We start from the raw sequence: 18814 nt of genomic DNA, 5'->3' as shown, positions 1-18814 counted from the left end.
TAACCTGCCATATTCCTTATGCAGAGTGACCAGAAAAGCACAGAGCTCGCTAGCATGACAGCCTGGGAGGCCAGTTACAATGTTGATAATTACCTACATGAAAGAAAAGTCACATGGGTTTGTCATTCGACTGGGAGGCAGTGCTGTGTAATAGGTTAAGAGAAATGAGGGGCGCCTGGGTGGCTCAGTTGGTTGAGCGTCCGGCTTCGGCTCAGGTCATGATCTCACGGTTCGTGGGTTCGAGCCCTGTGTCGGGCTCTGTGCTGACATCTAGCTCAGAGCCTGGAGCCTGCTTCAGATTCTGTGTCTCCCTCTATCTCTGACCCTTCCCTGCTTGCACTGTCTCTGTCTCTCAAAATAAATAAAAACCATAAAAAAAAATTATAAAAAAAAAAAAGAGAGAAATGACTTCTGGAGCCAGGTTCTGTGAGGTTCAAACCCACCTAGATATGTGACCTTGGGCTAGTAAAAGAACCTATCTTGCAAGTGGATGTGATGATTAACTGAGTTAATATATGTAAAGTGTTGAGAACAGCATGTGTGGGACATAACAAACACCATGTAAAATGTAGTATTCCTACTATAATTTCCATGGAGCAGGTTTGACTAGATCAGTTAAAATACAATGGAAAACACTGGGCAGAAAGGAGGTTTGAGGCAAAATGCCACGGGCTAAACTGGTGTGGTAAGTAAGCTCAGCAAAGGAAGAGGAGTGGCATGGGGATGTTTCTGTCTGGCTGCCCAATCTATCCAAGCAGAATGGCCTGAGCGAAGGAAACGAACAGTATGTAGGAAGTCTGTCTGAATCTGGACTAGGAAAAAGAGGAGCAGGCTGGACTGTCCTAGCCTTAACATACCACCAAATGAAAACAGGGCCCTCTGCAGGTATGTATTCTGAAGAAACTTAAAGAAATCCAGTGACAGAGAAAGGGTTGAGCAGGGGAGGAAAGGAACCATGCAACTGCTGAATGGTACTGATGTGAATATTTATTTCATAAGACTCACTGGGACGGGCCTGGTCAGATAACTTACCGTGGTGGTGCTTATCACTCAAGCTGGTCATGTCAGCACAAGATGCCTGTGGATTCTCTTCTTTTTGTAGGAACCAGGAGTTCTCCCTCCTCCCTCTAACCAGGCCTCTACTCTATATCCCTTTCTGCCCCTGTAGGCAGTACTCCATGAAACTTCTTGTTTATCCTCCTCCCCACCCTGGTCCTATTCCTCAGTGCCCAGGTCCCTGGCCCTCAAATCATAGCACACATGCTCACAGCCAGACACCTTACTTTAAGGCCAGTCCTATAGCACCCTTTTAATGATTAGGCATTTTCATTTTTAAACTCTTGCATAAGGAAAAAAAGAGGCTCTAATTGCTGAGTACTCCTGTTTTCTTTTGCAGCTGAGTGTCTTCTAGATTTACATATAAATAAATGCCCTCTTGGAACATATTATGACTTCTGGTTCCAGAGAAATGATGGGAGGGGTCAATAGGAGGGGCATGTGAGGTGGGAGCAGATTAAAATCCACTCTTGGGAAGACAGTGTTTATAAAATATCACCTTACCCTAGTGGTGCCAGCAAGGCCCAATAAGGCCCTTCTTTTTATTAAGCTCAATGTGTTACCCATTGCCACGTATGTCCTTGTCACAAACAGAAAGGGCTGATGGGATGAGAACATTGAGCAAGAATCTGAAAGACATGGAGAAGCCAGAGGAGGGCATGGCAAGGTGCCAGGGCTTTATGGCTGCTATAGGGCTAAGTCAGTGCAGACGCCTGTACAGTCATTGCACAGAGCAGGTTTCATGTACATCATTATATCAGTATCCTAGGAGGTGGAGAGTCTTACGAAAGGGACTCTGCTTGAGCTCTTTTTGTTAACTGACACAGAGGATCCAAGGGCAGGCTATCAGGATTATCTTCCTGTGAATTCCCAGCATATTTGCTGAGCTGCTGTACCTTGTCATTTTCCACTTGGTGAGAAGGGTTGAGTTCAGCTTGCTGTAGCAGGACTGGGAGATGCATTCTCATCACAGGCTCTCGACTAATGCTGCTGATGGCGAAATGCTGAAGAAACCTAGAAAAACACAGACAGTGCTAATGTTACTATCGTCAGCCTTGCCTGAATGTGGTCCTTCACATGAGAAACTCATTTAATTCCTAAAAAAGAAACCTTAGATGGACTCTCTCAAGAGAATAAAATTGTATATGGTGTGTCACTACTGGTTACACTGATCTCTAAGAAGCCACAAAGAAAAAGCAGCTTAGAAAAGACCAACACTGAGGTCTCTGACATTTCAAAAGCCAGAACATTAAACATCTAGAAACAGAAAACCAGAGCTCACCAGTCCAGCTCTGGGAGTTTGGCTGGGAGTAGCTTTAGAGGACTCTGTTTCTCCCCAGCAGAATGGCTCATGACACTGAAGAGCTTCTGGGCACTGGAGTGTCTGGAATATCAAAAGCTCACAGATTAGAACTCCATCTCCCTATAACACACACACTTTACATAATTTGTTCTGATGCTTTCAAGCCAGTCTTGTGACAGAGTCAACACTTTCAAAATAAGCATCTCAGTGACTTAAACACAAGGTGGTATTAGTGAGTGACAACTGGTGTACCCACAGAGGAAGCCTTGCTTGAAACCCTTGGTAATATTACAGGTTTCTGATTCTTGGTGGATTTCATCTCTCTTGACTTCTGTTTCCCCAGGGGCACTGGCTACCTGCAAGTGGCAGCACTGAAATGACTGTGCTGGTCCTTTCAGGGGCCAAGGCCCCTGTGTTACATAATGTAAGTCATCCTGCAGAGAGAGCAGACATGCAGCTCAGAGAAACAAGCACAAACACCGAAGGTAGCCACTTACAATCTCTTTTGTTCCACAGATAATCCATCTTCTTGGATCACTTTTAAAGACAGCCCTGAGTTAGCCTGCTGTTGCCAGGGGGAGAAGACCTAAACAAAACAGAATTTGAGCAAAGAACACTTTAAGCCCAACAACAGGATATGGAATCCACATGGGGATTTAATGGTTGTTGAAAATCTAGACTGTCAGTACAGAGAAAAACCATCATAACAAACAAGTTTGTTTCAAAAATAGAGGCCTGAAGCAATTTTGTTCTGTATTTTTCAGAACTAGAATTTCTTTCTGAGTTCCCCTCCCAGGGATTCTGTTCCCTTCAGAAGCCAGGAAGCACGGGGGAAGGTGTCAGGTAACACTGTTCTGACAGCAGGGGCATGTTCTTCCCTGGTGATAGGGCCAGACAGAAGGAGCGGTTCAAGCAAGTCCTGTTTAGGGGCACAGAGACAACTGAGAAGAATCTGAAGGGCTATCTCTATGTTCCTGGATTGAAAGGACAAGCACAAGGAGGTAGGAAGGACACGCAGGCAGTAAGAGTAAGAAACAGATTAGCCCGACATGCCACCCTGCAACTAGGCCAACTCTTCTCTCTTCCATGTTCTATCAACCTGTCCTGAGAGGGACACCGTCCCATTATAAGCTACTGCAATCAGACCTTTCTGAGCACTTTCACCAGTCAGGAAGCTGGCCATGTGTTTAACTTTGGCTACTGTTGGGTCTCTTAAGTGGGTTGTGTAATTCTCGGTAAGCTCCCTTACTCATGTAACATGTACTGACTGCCTACAACATGCAGCCTGTCAGGTAGGACCATTCACAAGGGCAGGGCCTGTGAACCAGGGGAAGAGAGTGGGGTGGGCTAGTGAGCTCTGATCCAATAGCTATGGCCCAACAATTCAATAAAGTAGCTAAAAGAAAAATGACCCTAATTAGGATTAACAGGACAAAGATTTGTCTTAGCAGCTAAAAAGCCTTTTGTTGGGCTCCTTTAGGTTCTCATCTCCCAATGGCAGAAGCACCATTCCAGGACCCACAGGGATTAGAAGCAGCCACTTCCATGAGCCCTCCCAGCCCTGCCTCTCATCACCTCCCTGTTAGTCCTGTGATGTGGCCTTACCATCTAAACTCCTAAAGAAAAAAAAAGTTTTTGTTTTGCTGAATGATTCGTTGTTACCTCTGAGTAAAATGCTTGGTATATCTTTGATCTGGGGAAAAGGGCAATCATCAGAAAATTGCTTGATCCATGGAACTGAACTGGGAGATGAGGAAGCAGTGAGCTTTTGAACTCTATCAGAAGGGCAGCAACAACACTGGTGGAATCCTAAAGAGAAAAAAGAGCATCAGTGAGAAAAGCCATTTGCATGACACTAGCCCTCAGGATTACTGTCAGCACACATATGATGAATTTCACTGCAATTATTTTCACATTATGTGGTTTACTATGGTTCAATTATGGATGTGCTTTTATCAGGATTCAATTATGGATATGTTTTCCAATACCCAGTTATGGGAGATACAGGGTCTTTTCTACTAAACTGAAAATTCTTTCTGTGGTATCAATCCCTTATCAAATATATGATTTTTAAAAAAATAATCTCTATACCTAATGTGGGGCTCAAACTCATGACCCCAAGATCGAGAGTCACATGCTCTACCAACTGAGCCAGCCAGGTACCCCATGATTTGTAAATATTTTCTCCCATTTTGTGGGTTGTTTTCATCTTTTTTTTTAATATTTATTTATTTTTAAGAGACAGAGAAAGACAGTGTGAGTGGGGGAAGGACAGAGAGAGAGAGGGAGACACAGAATCCGAAGCAGGCTCCAGGCTCTGCCCTGTCAGCACAGAGCCCGATGCGGGGCTCGAACTCACTGACCATAAGATCATGATTGGAGCTGAAGCCGGTTGCTTAACCAAATGACCCACCCAGGTGACCCTAAGATTATATTTTTAAGGGGTGTTGAGGTGGCTTAGTCATTAAGAGTCCAACTCTTGATTTTGGCTCAGGTGATAGCCCCTCCTGTGAATGTGCACTCTCTCTCTCAAAATAATAAACTTAAAAAATATTTTATTTTTAAGTAATCTTTACACCTAACACGAGGCTGAATTTACAATCCAGAGATCAAGAGGCATATACTGTGCTGACTGAGCCAGTCAGGCACCCCCAAGACCTTGCTTTTAAAACTTCATTTACCATCAGCATCTGCCAAATTGCTACAAACTACCTGTAAATATTTTCTTCTTCTTAAAAAAATTTTTTTATGTTTATTTTTGAGAGAGAAAGAGAGAGTGTGAGTGGGGAAGGGGCAGAGAGAGAGAGAGAGAGAGAGAGAAAGGGAAACAGAATCCGAAGCAGGCTCCAGGCTCTGAGCTGTCAGCACAGAGCCCGATGTGGGGCTTGAACTCATGAGCCATGGGATCATGACTTGAGCTGAAGTCAGACACTTAACCGACTGAGCCACCCAGATGCCTCTCTGTAAATATATTTTTTAAACATTTTAGGGGCGCTTGGGTGGCTCAGTCGGTTAAGCCTCCGACTTCGGCTCAGGTCAGATCTCATGTTCGTGGGTTCAAGCCCGGCGTCAGGCTCTGTGCTGACAGCTAGCTCAGAGCCTGGAGCCTGCTTCCAGTTCTGTGTCTCCTTCTCTCTCTGACCCTCCCCCTCTCATGTTCTGTCTCCCTCTCTATCAAAAATAAATAAAATAGTAAAAAAATAAAGTTTATTTATAAACATTTTATTATCTATTTTTGAGAGAGACAGACACAGAGTATGTGTGGGGGAGGGTCAGAAAGAGAGGGAGACACAGAATCAGAAGCAGGCTCCAGGCTCTGAGCTGTCAGCACAGAAACCGATGCAGGGCTCGAACCCGCGAACTGTGAGATCACGACCTGAGTTGAAGTCAGCCACCCAACCGACTGAGCCACCTAGGCGCCCCTTCTGTAAATATTTTCAAAGACTGCATCCCACTATCCTCTAAAGCCATCCCTTTGGCTGGACATTCATATTACTTACTGCATTTCTCCTGGCCAATAGGACCTTTTATTTACTCTTTGCCAATTTACTGTTATACATGGTAGTGTGAGGCTATTTCTGATGTACTTCCACGTATCTATTAAGTAACCTCATGTTAATAAAGACAGAATTATTAGGGCGCCTGGGTGGCTTAGTTGGTTAAGCGTCCGACTTCAGCTCAGGTCATGATCTCACGGCTTGTGAGTTTAAGCCCCACATCGGGCTCTGTGCTGACAGCTCAGAGCCTGGAGCCTGCTTCAGAGTCTGTGTCTCCCTCTCTATCTCTGCCTCTCCCCCATTCATGCTCTGTCTCTCAAACATAAAGATTAAGAAAAAAAAATTATTAACAGAAAAGAAATGTTGACTCATTTGTTCCCATCACCAAAAATGCTTTATCCAGTTTACTTTTTTAATTTTTAATAAATTCTCTCCTTGAGACTTTTTAGTGTTTCAAATTATTAATTAGTCTAATAAATCTTATGCTATATCCAAATAATGGAATACGATTCCACAATAAAGCAATGAGAAGGAATAGACTATTGATACAAACAAATGGATGAATCTAAAAATCATTATGCTGAGTGAAAAATGCCAGACTCAAAAGGGTACAGAATGTATGATGTCCATTTATGTAACATTTTATTTTATTTATTTGCTCTTTAAAATATTTACTTGGGGAAAGAGAGTGTGCACTCGCACATGCAGGAGAAGAGCAAAGAGAGAGGGAGAGAGACAATCCCACGGAGGCTCCATGCTTGGTGCAGAGTCCAATGTAGGCCTAGATCCCACAACTATGAGATCGTGACCTCAGCCAATATCAAGAGTCAGACGCTTAACTGACTGAGCCACCCAGGAGCCCATATAACATTTTAGAACTGCAAACTGATCCACAGGAGCTAATTGGTAGTTGCCTGAAGCCCTAAGTGGAGGGAAAGATGAACTGCAAAAGGGCATTAAAAAACTTTAGGGGTGATGAAAGTCATCTGTATCTTGATTGTGATAGTGGTTTCATAAGTGTATATATACATTTATCAAAACTTTAAATGGATACAGTTAACTATTTAAAGTATACTTCAATACGTTATTGGCAAAAATTTTATTAAATTTTTAAAAATGTTTTATTTATTTTTGATAGAGACAGGGCATGAGAGGGGAAGGGTCAGAGAGAGGAGACACAGAACTGGAAGCAGGCTCCAGGCTCTGAGCTGGCTGTCAGCACAGAGCCTGATGCGGGGCTCGAACTCACGAACATGAGATCTGACCTGAGCCAAAGTCGGAGGCTTAACCAACTGAGCCACCCAGGTGCCCCTTGGTAAAATTTTAAAAATCCTTAAGTGATAAAATCTGACAAACCTTTCCTTTAGAATTTCTTGTATCATTTCTAAGGTTACAAAGCCCCTAGAGATTTCATATTCATTTTATATTCCTCTTTCTACTTGCAAAGTTAAACATTTAATTTAATGTTAGAAGTTTATTTTGATTTTTGCTAAGAGTTAAGATTCCATCCCCCCTGCATCCCAAGTTAGCTAACTTATTGTCCCTGTACTTGAATGATTCACTTTCTCTTTCCTCATCAAAGCTTTCAACTAATAAGGCCATCCATTCTGTCTTAGTCTGCTTGCATTTCTGAACACCTTTTAAGGCAGCAGTTTCTATATGGAAAAAAGAATTTTTGTTCAATTACTCACAGAACTTATTTTCTGAGCGATATGACCATACCACCTCACCTAGTCTCTGTCTTGATTCTTAAACAGGCTGGTTTTGAGGCTGAGACCAAGCATAGGAGAGGGATTATACTGAGGGATGAGCTGTGCCCTGGCCAGGAGATGCAGCTTGGCGAAAACTCACAGCTACCTTCTTTCTGGCAGGGGGAGGGGAAAGTGCTGATAGAGACTAGTGAAGTTAAAGTTTAGTTTCCGGGATGGAACTTTCATAGAGCTGGAGTTGGTAAGTCTGAGTGTGTAAAGGGGCGGGGCTGAGCCCTCATGGGCAGGCGAGAATTCTACCACTGAACCACCAATGCAGTTCTGAGCCCTCATGGGAAATTATGCCATTTCTCTCCTCTCTGGCTCACTTATAATTCTTTCTTATGCTAATGTATAAGTGGAGCCCCATCAGAGTTAGAGGAACAGCTTCTTTCCAGTTGTTAAGTAGATTATTAGCCTTTGTGTCCCTGGGCAGTAAGTCATCTGTTAGAGGCCAATGGAGGCCTTTTTCGGCCTACTTTCTGGTCCTTTTTGGGACAAGTTCATTATGCATGGGACAAGTTCATACCCAGAAGTCTTTTCTAGCTAAGCCTTTACAGAGCACCAAGGGTGACAAGTGGACAGGCCTCTCCATGAACCCCCTGTCTGCTTACCTCAAGGGCAGTGCTGGTTCTTGGCCACCTGCCCCATGTTGGAGGGGCAGAACAGGGAGTTATTTGGTTTTCACCTCAGAAGTGTGAGTATCCTTCTGGACATCAAAGCCATGGACTGGTAAAACACCTACCCCATCATAGAATAAAATGGAATTCATGTGATCCTTGGAAAGGACGATACTTCCGTGATGACGGTGAGAAAACAGAAGACCACTAGTGAAGAAATGCACTTTACCTGGAAGGAAAAGAGAGCTGGTCAGAGCTGGAGGGTTAGATCCTGGGGGCTAGATCCCATGTCCTTACTTACAGGTACCAATGCACACCACAGTGGTAACTAGAGACTAGCATCTGTAATGCTTAAGTTACATAATTTTTAAAAATATTATTTATTTATTTGAGAGCGAGAGCATGAGCCAGGGAGGGGCAGAGAGAGAGAGAGAGAGAGAGAGAGAGAGGGCAGAGGATCCAAAATGGGCTCCATACTGATAGCAGAGACCCCAACTCAGGGCTCAAACCCACAAACTGCAGGATCATGACCTGAACTGAAGTTGAACTTAGTTTAACTGAGCCATTCAGGTACCCCAAGTTACATGATTTTTATGCTGAGTCCTGTCCTCTGGAGAAGCTGATGTACACTCCAAGAGCTCCAGAGAGAAATGAGGCATCAGAGTCCTTGTACGCAAATTAGAAAAAACAAGAGATTAAGCTATCAGCTGATGGGGAGAGGTAAAATTCACATTCACTTGTGGGTGACTTCTATGGAAACACACTGAAAAAGACTTTGGGTATGTTTGTACCACCAAGGAGTTTATAAACTCCTCTTTCTCCTATTTTGGCAGAAGCTGGCTTGGCTCTAAAGGGATCACATTCCTCACTTAAGGCCCAACATGAGCAGTAGGGTCTCAGCTGAAGGACAGGGTGGAGGGACCGTGAGGGTCCCTGTGCCAGCAAAGGATTATTAGGCAATAAGGGGATTCTATACACACCGGAGGCCTGCTGTTCTATATTCACAATAGATGGGTGGGATGTGGACACTAGATGTGGTTTCTTCAGTTCCAAGAATTCAGGTCTATGGATAGCTGTTTTCTGGGAGGTCAAGGTTATATGAAATAGCTCACTATGGGCCCTAGAGGACAGACCAAAGAAAGGATGGACAGCTAAGATGAAAAGCATTAAGGTTGAGCTTGGAGACTGAAATGAAGCACCCAGAGCACCCATAAGACCACAAAGGACAGAAGACAAAGAGGGACAGATTCCTTGAGCTGTAGCTCTAGGAACATAGCCCCAAAGATCAAGATTGTACTGACAAGAAGAGCAAAGATAAAGGTGAGGAATTTTGGAGACTTCAAGTTTTCTGGAGGAGGTGCAGTTTCAGGAGGCAGAGAGGGCTACTGAGTTTGTGTGCTGGTGTGTGTGTGTATTAATGGAACATGAAAAGAAGTAGGGGAGGTAGAAGCAGTTTTTAGGTACAAGAGGAAGATTTGGAGCTTGAATATCAACAGAGGAACTACATGATCAGTTGGAGGGAAATAATGCTAACCTTAGCATCTGGGACAGCAGGAGCCCAATTTAAGGCATCCAGGTTCAAGGCCTGTAAGCCTCACAGTCTCTAACAAGTAGGGTGTGACCTCTTTTGCATACAGCCTTGCCCTATGGGCCTCTTCAGTAGAGGCTACCCACTACCCAGCTTCATCCCGAATCAATGCCGAGGTTCCTCACAGCTGTTCCGACCATTCCCTTCCATGCTGGCATAATATTTTCATTCTCTCAGACACACAAGCCTTTTATTCCCTTCAACGCTCACAATGAATGCCCTCCTAATCATGCCACAACATTTCAAACAACCACAATTTCCATCCCTTCTGAGAGATCTAGGGGATGACCCACACTCCATCCTGGACTCACTGCTCCTCAATCCCAATGCCTCAACAGTAAAACAGCACCAGAACATCTTAACCTTGAACTCTTCAGCTCCAGGACCCACTCTTGGAGTGCAGCATCCTATCATCCTTTTTGCTATCTCACTTCTCAAATTTTATCCTCTGATGTCACTGTGCCTTTAAAGCCTGAGGCCCCCAGTTTTCCCCTATTGTTCAGAAGTTTTGGACTTTCCTCTCACCCACATCTAGGGCAGATCTTCTGGAACAGGACACACTTTAATTTCTGTTTTGTCAGGGAAGGGGATGGGAACAGATTCTGCTCAGTATTTACTAATTACACTAACTACACCAAGCATGTCATATACATTTTAGTTTTCCACCTTCCCAACAGATTTAAGAGGTAATCTTCTTACAGGACTGATGAGGAGACACAAGCTTAGAGAAGTTTCTCCCAAAGTGACAGAACTTTGTGCAGTGCTGCTAAGTCGCTGTGGCACCTGGGCCCCTTTGGTTCTCACCCAGCTTCCCCCCATTTGCTTTCTCCAAATGGCTACTCTATGGTTGATCTGAATATGGCTAACCTCACGATGTGCTCTCTCTGCTTCTTAGCCTCAAGAGGCCCATAGTGCTGCCCGCAGTCCTTCCTCAGCTCTGGAAGCTCCTCTAGTAGCTTCCCCAAGTCCCAGGCAAGATTTCAGCACTGTCCTCACACCATGACCTCATAGATTCTGGCCACAAGATAACTCTACCTACTGTTTACAGAGAAAAGAGCGGTCAACAGGTATTAGGACATAAGAATTGCTCCCCTACTACTGCTTAGTATCTGTACCCTTCCAGGTCCTGGACCCACCCTCCACCTGTGTAGCTCTAACAGGAAGCTTCTCAGAAGCACTCAAAGGCCTCCTGGAAAAATCTCAACATCCTTACAAATCTTCCAGAAAAGAACACAGATGTGAGAGGTCATCTCCAGCATTTCCTTTCTCTTTAGACTCAAGCCTTGAAATAAAATGAAAAAGAGGAAGACAGAAAGTCGTAAGGCAGTGTTGGAAAAGCACTCATTATGGGGTCTGGCCAAGGGCAAGAAGTTGATACACTGGTGCAAAGAGGCTGTCTTGTGTCGCAGTTACCCCTCAGCCTGGTTCTGGGAGCACTAACTTTTATTTTCCTTAGAGTCACAAGAAATATGACTCACTGGGTGGCCCAGTACCTGTTACCTGGTCTCTAGATCCTAATCCACACGAAGTGAAGACACTTCCAGTATCTGCTCTGGACTCATGACAGACTTCAGTCTAAAGGGAAATGTCTTTGCAGGGGTTCCTCAGTGACCATGGGAGCCAACTCCTAATGAGATCTCCTTGACTCCTTGTCTCATTCCTGGCGGCCTTACTGAATGGCCTCTGTCATTCCTTCTCCATTCTGTGAATCTAAATCCAAAGAGGAAGTTTCCCTTCACTACCCAAGAAGCAGCAGGGCACTGAGGCCTGGCTCTGTCTTTGATCTCTGCATCACCAAAAGTTCAACAGAAGTATGAGCCCTCAGGAAAAAGAAGGATGAGCCCTCAGGGCAAATAAGACACCGAATGCCCATGAAGAATTTGGCTTTTCCTCCTTCAGACAACTTGCTGCACAAAGAAAACTCCAGTGGTCGAGCCTATGTGAAGAGGGAACATTTATCACTGCTGAGGGAATATGATACAGTGGCTAGATAATTTTCATTCTGTGTGAATGTGTGAAATGTACACATATGGTTTAAAGAAAAAGAATAACAGTAAGAGGCGCCCAGATGGCTCACTAGGGTAAGTGTCCGACTTCAGCTCAGGTCATGATCTCATGGTTCATGGGTTGGAGCCCCAGGTTGGGATCTGTGCTGAGCACTTGCTCAGAGCCTGAAGCTTGCCTCTGATTCTGTGTCTCCTTGTCTTTTTGCCCCTCCCCAGCTTGTGCTCTGTCTTACTCTGTCTCTCAAAAATAAATAAAGGAAAAAAATTTTTTAATAAAAAGAAACAATAACAACAAAATCTCAATGCTGGTACACTCACTACTCAGACTATTAAGCATTGCTAGTACCTTGGAAGCCTCCTAAATATCCTTCCTCAATGGCCCTCTCTCTTCTACCCAGAGGGAACCAAAACCCTGAATTCCATATAATTTTACCATACTTCAATGTATCTATAAACTATACGTTATTTGGTCTCATCTGTTTTGCTCTCATAGACACAGAATTTTATTTATTAAAAAAATTTTTTTTAATGTTTGTTTCTTTTTGAGAGACAGCAAGCGGCCCCGGGTGTGGGGCAGAGTGACAGAGATGGGAGATCTAAAGCAGGCTCCACAATGACAGCAGAGAGCCTGATATGGGGTTTGAACTCACGAACCATGAGATCTTGATCTGAGCCAAAGTGGAATGCTTTACCAACGAGCCACCCAGATGCTTCTTTATAAATAGAATTTTAATATATGTGTCCTTCTGTGACTTGCTTGCTACTTTCAACATTGGTTACTGAGTCATCCATGCTGTAGGTAATATACAGCCATATAATCCATTCACATAGAGTGGTGCAGAGGACATTCCCTCTAAGATGTCCCTGGCTAGTGTCATGTGGACACAAGGGAACACACAAGAGGATTCAGAATGAACTCAGCAGACAGCAGTTGCCCACTGCTGGGTGTTCCCAGCAACCGATGGGACCGGTGTCCCTGTGCCTCACTGCTGAACACTCTCTGCTAAGTGGAAAAAAACACTCCGCAATCTGTAAAGCACTACAGGGACAATGAAGGAGCTTCTAGAGAGCCAACCATTCACTGAGGCCTGTAGGAAATAGTAAATATACAGTCAATTGATATTCAACAAAGGTACACAGACAGACCAAGGAAACAGGAGCCTTTCCAATAAATGGTACTGGAAAAACTGGATATTCCTATGTAAAACAATGAACATCAATCCATACCTTGAATGAGACTTTCTGCCCATTCCCACTAGCCACAGCAGAAAATCTCATATTTCACAGGGATGTCTGGTAGGGTACTCAGAAGGCCTCTGGCGTCAGCAGTGGGGTAAAATTAGCCCTAAACTAAATGCTGTTCTGCTACCTGCCTAACAAAGCTTAAAAGCAAGGTCAGATGGGATGCCTGGATGGCTCAGTCGGTTGAGCGTCTGGCTTCGGCTCAGGTCATGATCTAACTTATCGTGGATTCAAGCCCCACATTGGGCTCTGTGCTGACAGCTAGCTCAGAGCCTGAAGTCTGCTTCTGATTCTGTGTCTCCCTCTCTCTCTGACCCTCCCCTGCTTGCACTGCCTATTTCTGTCTCTCAAGAATAAATAAAAAGCATTAAAGGTTTTTTTAAAATAAAAAAAATAGCAAGGCCAGACGATAAGACTATAAGACACATTAAAAAAATTATTATAGGGGCACCTGGGTGGCTCAGTCGGTTAAGCTTCAGACTTTGGCTCAGGTCATGATCTCAGTCTGTGAGTTCAAGCACCACGTTGGGCTCTGTGTTGACAGCTCAGAGCTTGGAGCCTGGTTCAGATTCTATGTCTCCCTCTCTGCCCCTCCCCCGCTCATGCTCTGTCTGTCTCTCTCTCTCTCTCAAGAAATAAACATTAAAAAATTAATATAACTGTATCTCATATGTTGAAGAAGCTAGAAGACTGAACCATGTTAACTTGAGATATGAAAAAATGTAAAAATATCTCAGACTTCTAGAGATGAAAAATACAATGTCTGAGAAGAAAAGTACACTGAATGAGATTAATGACATTAGACAGTTGTCACAGTTTAGCTAAGCTACTTCAGGGTATTACTGTCTCTGTATACGTTTTGTTTGGCCAAGAGGCCTGGGAGACAAGGGGCTCTGCAAGCCCTATGTAGCAGCTTGCAGAGTCACAAGATGATGTAAGTTCCTGACATGACCTCCCCAACAGCTCTTGTGATCAAGTCTCCCCTGCCACCCAGGACCATCCCCCTGTGCACGCCTTAGATAAAACCCTTATGGAGCTTACCAAAACCCTGCTCTCTTGGTTTGAATTGACCAATCTGGACTTAGCCTAGGAACCCCAAAGCACTCTACCCTAATAAAGGCATGTGCCCCAGGTCTTGCTGCTCTGTCTGCACTCTGCTTTGACCTTCCTATGTGCCCTGGAGGCATAAGGTATGCCATTGCGTGTACTTCCTCCAAGATTTGTGAATAATAAACTTCTCTATTTTCTTTCATGGTCTTTTGTTGAACTTGGCTCACCCTGTGAGTATCCTGTGCTTCACTTAACAAATGTTAATTTAACAAACTTATAACAACAATGCCAAACAGAAGGTTAGTAAGTTAAGGGGCGTCTGGGTGGCTCAGTCGGTTAAGCCTCTGACTTCAGCTCAGGTCAGATCTCACATTTGTGGGTTCGAGCCCCGCATCAGGCTCTGTGCTGACAGCTAGCTCAGAGCCTGGAGCCTGCTTCCGGTTCTGTGTCTCCTTCTCTCTCTGCCCCTCCCCCTCTCATGCTCTGTCTCTCTCTGTATCAAAAATAAATAAAACATTAAAAAAAAATTTAAAAAAAAAGGTTAGTAAGTTAAAATATATACAAATAGAAACTATGAAAAATGAAATACAAAGAGAAAAAAGGCTGAAAATAACTGTACAGAGCAACAGGGGGTTGTGGGGCAACGTCAGGCAGCAAAGATATGTAACTTGACCCCCAGAATAGGAGGAGAAAAAGTAAATAAATAAATAAAGGTCAAAAAACCCCTCCTAATTTGAGGAAAACTAAATCCATCCAATCAAGAAACAAGCAAGGGAGATGGGGAAAAACAAAGTCATATAAAAATAAAATTGCTTAAAATCTGTGATAAAAAGAAATTTTCTAAAGCAGCTGGAGTGAAAAAGAGATGACTTCTATAAAAGGCACAAAGATAAGGATGGCAGTGGGCTTCTGCTCAGGAATGATGCAAGTGAAAAGACAGTGGAGCAACACCTTTTCAGAAAGAAGGAAACTGTTAGGGCACCTGGCTGGCTCAGTCAGTAAAGCATGTGACTCTTGATCTCAGGGCTCATGAGTTCAAGTCCCATGTTGGGCAGAGAAACAAAGAGGAAAAGAAACTGGACTAATTGTTAAGACTATTTAAGGACTCTATTAATGGACCAAAGTTGTACAACAAAATTGAGAAGCATCTATTTGAGAAATTCTACTGAAGTTTGGTGAGAACAGTAGACATCTGTGGTGTTTCAGCCAGCGGCTGTTCACACGGATGTGGAGAATAAAGGCAAAAGAAAAAAATTAAACTTCTTTATAATTTACACCCCACTGACAAGTACTAGACACAGGCAGAGTGACCTTCCCCAAGGAGCATAGCTGCCACGATGGATGTTAATACTTTGCTAAAGGTAAAAGGCAACTTGAGCTTGACATTAGCCAGATCTCTAGGATCCTGCAAAAAATCCCTTTAGAAACTTCCTTTATGTCTACGACCCTCTAAGATATATGTTATCATCCTCCAAACATATGGCCCACTGGTGCACATCTAAAAGGTCTCATGACTAAGGTTTTACTAGACAGTAGTAAATGACTTTATCCTAACAACAGCTAGACCCTCGAGGTCTGGAACCCTTGCTTCCAAATTCCTTAAAGACTTACCCTCATCCTTACCTCCCTCCAAAAGTATATAATCAGTCACTTCTCACAACCCCAATGCAGCACTTTCTGCCCACAGGTCCTGTCCCCATGCTTTAATAAAACCACCTTTATGCACTGAAGATGTCTGAAGAATTCTTTCTTGACCATTCACTCCCAAATCCCAACATTTCACATGAATATGACCTCCCCTCCAGGTCCGTGGTGCAGAAAAATCTTACGAGGGAGAGGGGCTGATTTTGAGGCAAAGCACAGAAAACTCTATGGCTAGATAAGTCAAAAAACAATAGCAATCAAAGTGGCAAACATTTGTGGCGCCTGGGTGGCTCAGTTGGTTAAGCGTCTGACTTTGGCTCAGGTAATGATCTCACAGTCCATGATTTTGAGCCCCACGTCACAGAGCCCTGACCTGCTTCGGATTCCGTGTCTCTGTCTCTCTCTGCCCCTCCCCCGTGCTCACATGATTGCGCTCTCTCTCTCCCCCTCTCTCTCAAAATAAAATAAAGACATAAAAAAAAACAACAACAAAAAACAAACTGGCAAACATTCAGGGAATGCCAACACTAAGCAGCCAGAATGTAACAGGAAAGTCAGGGGCCTGAGACAACACACGTCAATGATCACACAGCAAGAAAGCCGTTTTTAAGGCATCTTCCTGGTGCTGTATGCACCAGGATATAGGTACAAGAAGGCTCATGTACAGAACTGTCTGCAACAGCCAAAAACCATAACCCCCAAATCCATCAACAGTCCAAAGAATAAAGAGCACATTTTCATATAAAGGAGTCCTAGGGAGCTGTGAAAGTACATGAACTTTATGGCTACCCAAACAATCTGGAGGAATCTTAGGAACCGAATAGTGAGGGAAAAAAAAGCAAGTCCCAGAAAACAGAGTGATTATATTTGTGTTACACTCAAAAACAAGACATTGTTTAGGGATATAGGCATATGCGGTAAAACCCTAAGTGGGCTCCTGAGGATCAGGTGCTGGGCAGCCTGCCTGATCAGTCAGCAGGGTGGAGAAGAGAAGGACACATGAAGGACATAAATGAACAGGAAGCTGCTGTGATAGCAGAAGTCACTAACTGGGGAAGGAGAAAGGTTCCAAAGCTGGAAGGATTTCAAAGTAAAGGAAGTACTATTCTTATCTACATGTAGTTTGATGTGCCAGCCCTGGACTGAGAATCAGAAGACCTCGTCCAGACTTTAGAAAAACACTGTGAGGGAAGTCTGGGTGGCTCAGGGTTAAATTTCAGCTCAGGTCATGATCTCATGGTGCAAGAGTTCATGCCCTGAAGCAGTCTCTGGACTGACAGCACAGAGACTGCTTGTGATTCTCTCTCCCTCTCTTTCTGCCTGTCCCCCACACCCCCCACCGCCCCCCTCTCAAAATAAATAAGAACTTTAAAGAAAAGAAAAGAAAAAAAGCCCTAGTCCACTCTCCAGAGCTACCTGAATTTAGAGTTTTGAGTCTCTCTCAAAATAAATAAGAACTTTAAAGAAAAGAAAAAAAGCCCTAGTCCACCTTCCAGAGCTACCTGAATTTAGAGTTATAACCTCAGGCAAGTTTTCACCTATGGGGCTCAGGACAAGAAGCTCAGTTAAGATAAGCACTTTGAAGAGTTTTTTCTTTTTTAAAATTTATTGTTTGACTTACATCCAAGTTAGTTAGCATATGGTACAACAATGATTTCAAGAATAGACTCCTTAAAGTCCCTTACCCATTTAGCCCATCCCCCATCCCACATAAAGAGCTTTTTAAATGCCCTTGGGGAATGGGAACAGATAAATTTAAAGCTCATCATAGTCTCCACTAGAGACAGATTTACCAAGATACTAATGACACTGAAGCTTCAGAACTCCTCAATTGCCCAAGCCCCCTTCCAAGGCCCTGAGAATAGTCCTACCTGTTTTGTGTTCTTTCCTTAAGAGGAGAGCCCTAAGTGGTATAAACTCGAAGCCCACTTGACCTGAGGTCCAAAGTGGCAAAAGCTTAACAGTCAGAGGAGATTCTTATTTAAATTCTCTGTTCCTATTTAATTTTTCTGCCTTAGAAAACCACCTCCTAATTCAAACTACATTTCCCTCTGAAACTAAGAGCACACTCTCAAAAGAGTGTGACTAATAGGGCTCCAGAAATCCCTAGCCCTGCCCTTTATGTGGAAACCTCAGGATATACTGAATCTTGCAGAAAAACTCAATACAATTTAAAATTCTTTTTCTAACAAGGCCCTTTGCTAAGAAGGTACAAATTAATTTTGGCAAATATCCTTGCTAAATATTATAACTGGCTCAACTATGACAGAGCACAGTCACCTCTGTGTTGCCTCTACAACTTGCTTCTGAAACACTATGCAATTGTGCCTCGAGGCTAGTGGCACTGTGCCGCACTCATGGCCTTCACCCAGGGTTCCAAACACGGGTCCCAGGCACCAGGCCCTAGACAGCAGAAATGTAAGCAGGGGCTGTAGTACAGGCATGACAGCAAATGCTATTACTTACAACCCCCAGCATTTTGTGGGACACCAAAACTCCTTGTGCTTTTCGTCTCCTCCGTGAATGGAGAAGCAGAAGCTGAACCAGTAATCTGAGAACAGAGAGGAGTTTGCCACTGGACAAAACATTTTCAAGGAGAAAAAATTATCCAGAAATGGGATTTGCATAATAGAGCTTGAGAAATTTGTGGAGTAAGTCACAACTCTTCCTCCACAAAATGACTGTATTAATCAGAGAAGGAATAGGACTCCTAAGAAAATGTTATATTGAGGAAACCAAAAAAGGAGCATGGAATGAATTCCCATGAAATCCACACAAAACTAACAAGGTTCTTGAGAATCTCAGATCAGCCAGCTTGGACTGAAATGGATAGAGTATGAAACAAAAGATTATTGGATTCTCAAAATTGTACTGGCAAGCAGGCTGATAAAACTCAGCTACAAAATGCCACCTTTATGAAAAAGGAAGGATGATCGAGGTGTAGCCACAAGCCCAGAGGGGAAAACTGAGTTTAGAGGGTGAAACCAAGAGCCCAGGTGGCTGAGATCAGAGCTATGGAGGACTATTCTCAGGCCTTGAAACCTAATCTGGACTGAGTTT

At 43.6% G+C, this 18814-nt stretch overlaps 1 protein-coding gene across 3 annotated transcripts in view; it reads right to left on the bottom strand.

Annotated features, from left to right (window-relative positions):
• The window catches only part of C12H20orf194 (chromosome 12 C20orf194 homolog), a 131182-nt gene that overhangs the window by 39676 nt on the left and 72692 nt on the right, over positions 1-18814 (bottom strand). For 2 of the 3 annotated variants that reach the window (XM_029917223.1, XM_029917224.1), the window contains exons 21-26: positions 8350-8453; positions 4022-4168; positions 2857-2945; positions 2339-2440; positions 1953-2070; positions 5-93 (exon numbers count right to left, since the gene is read on the bottom strand). In XM_029917223.1, the coding sequence (XP_029773083.1) occupies positions 5-93; positions 1953-2070; positions 2339-2440; positions 2857-2945; positions 4022-4168; positions 8350-8453 (649 nt within the window). The remainder of the gene's footprint in view (positions 1-4; positions 94-1952; positions 2071-2338; positions 2441-2856; positions 2946-4021; positions 4169-8349; positions 8454-18814) is intronic. The other variant, XM_029917225.1, reaches the window with a different exon arrangement.

This window comes from Suricata suricatta, chromosome 12, assembly GCF_006229205.1.
Source record: "Suricata suricatta isolate VVHF042 chromosome 12, meerkat_22Aug2017_6uvM2_HiC, whole genome shotgun sequence".
Taxonomy (NCBI): Eukaryota; Metazoa; Chordata; class Mammalia; order Carnivora; family Herpestidae; genus Suricata; species Suricata suricatta.
The sequence above is the reverse complement of the archived record's forward strand: the minus strand, read 5'-3'. Positions and strand labels throughout refer to the sequence as shown.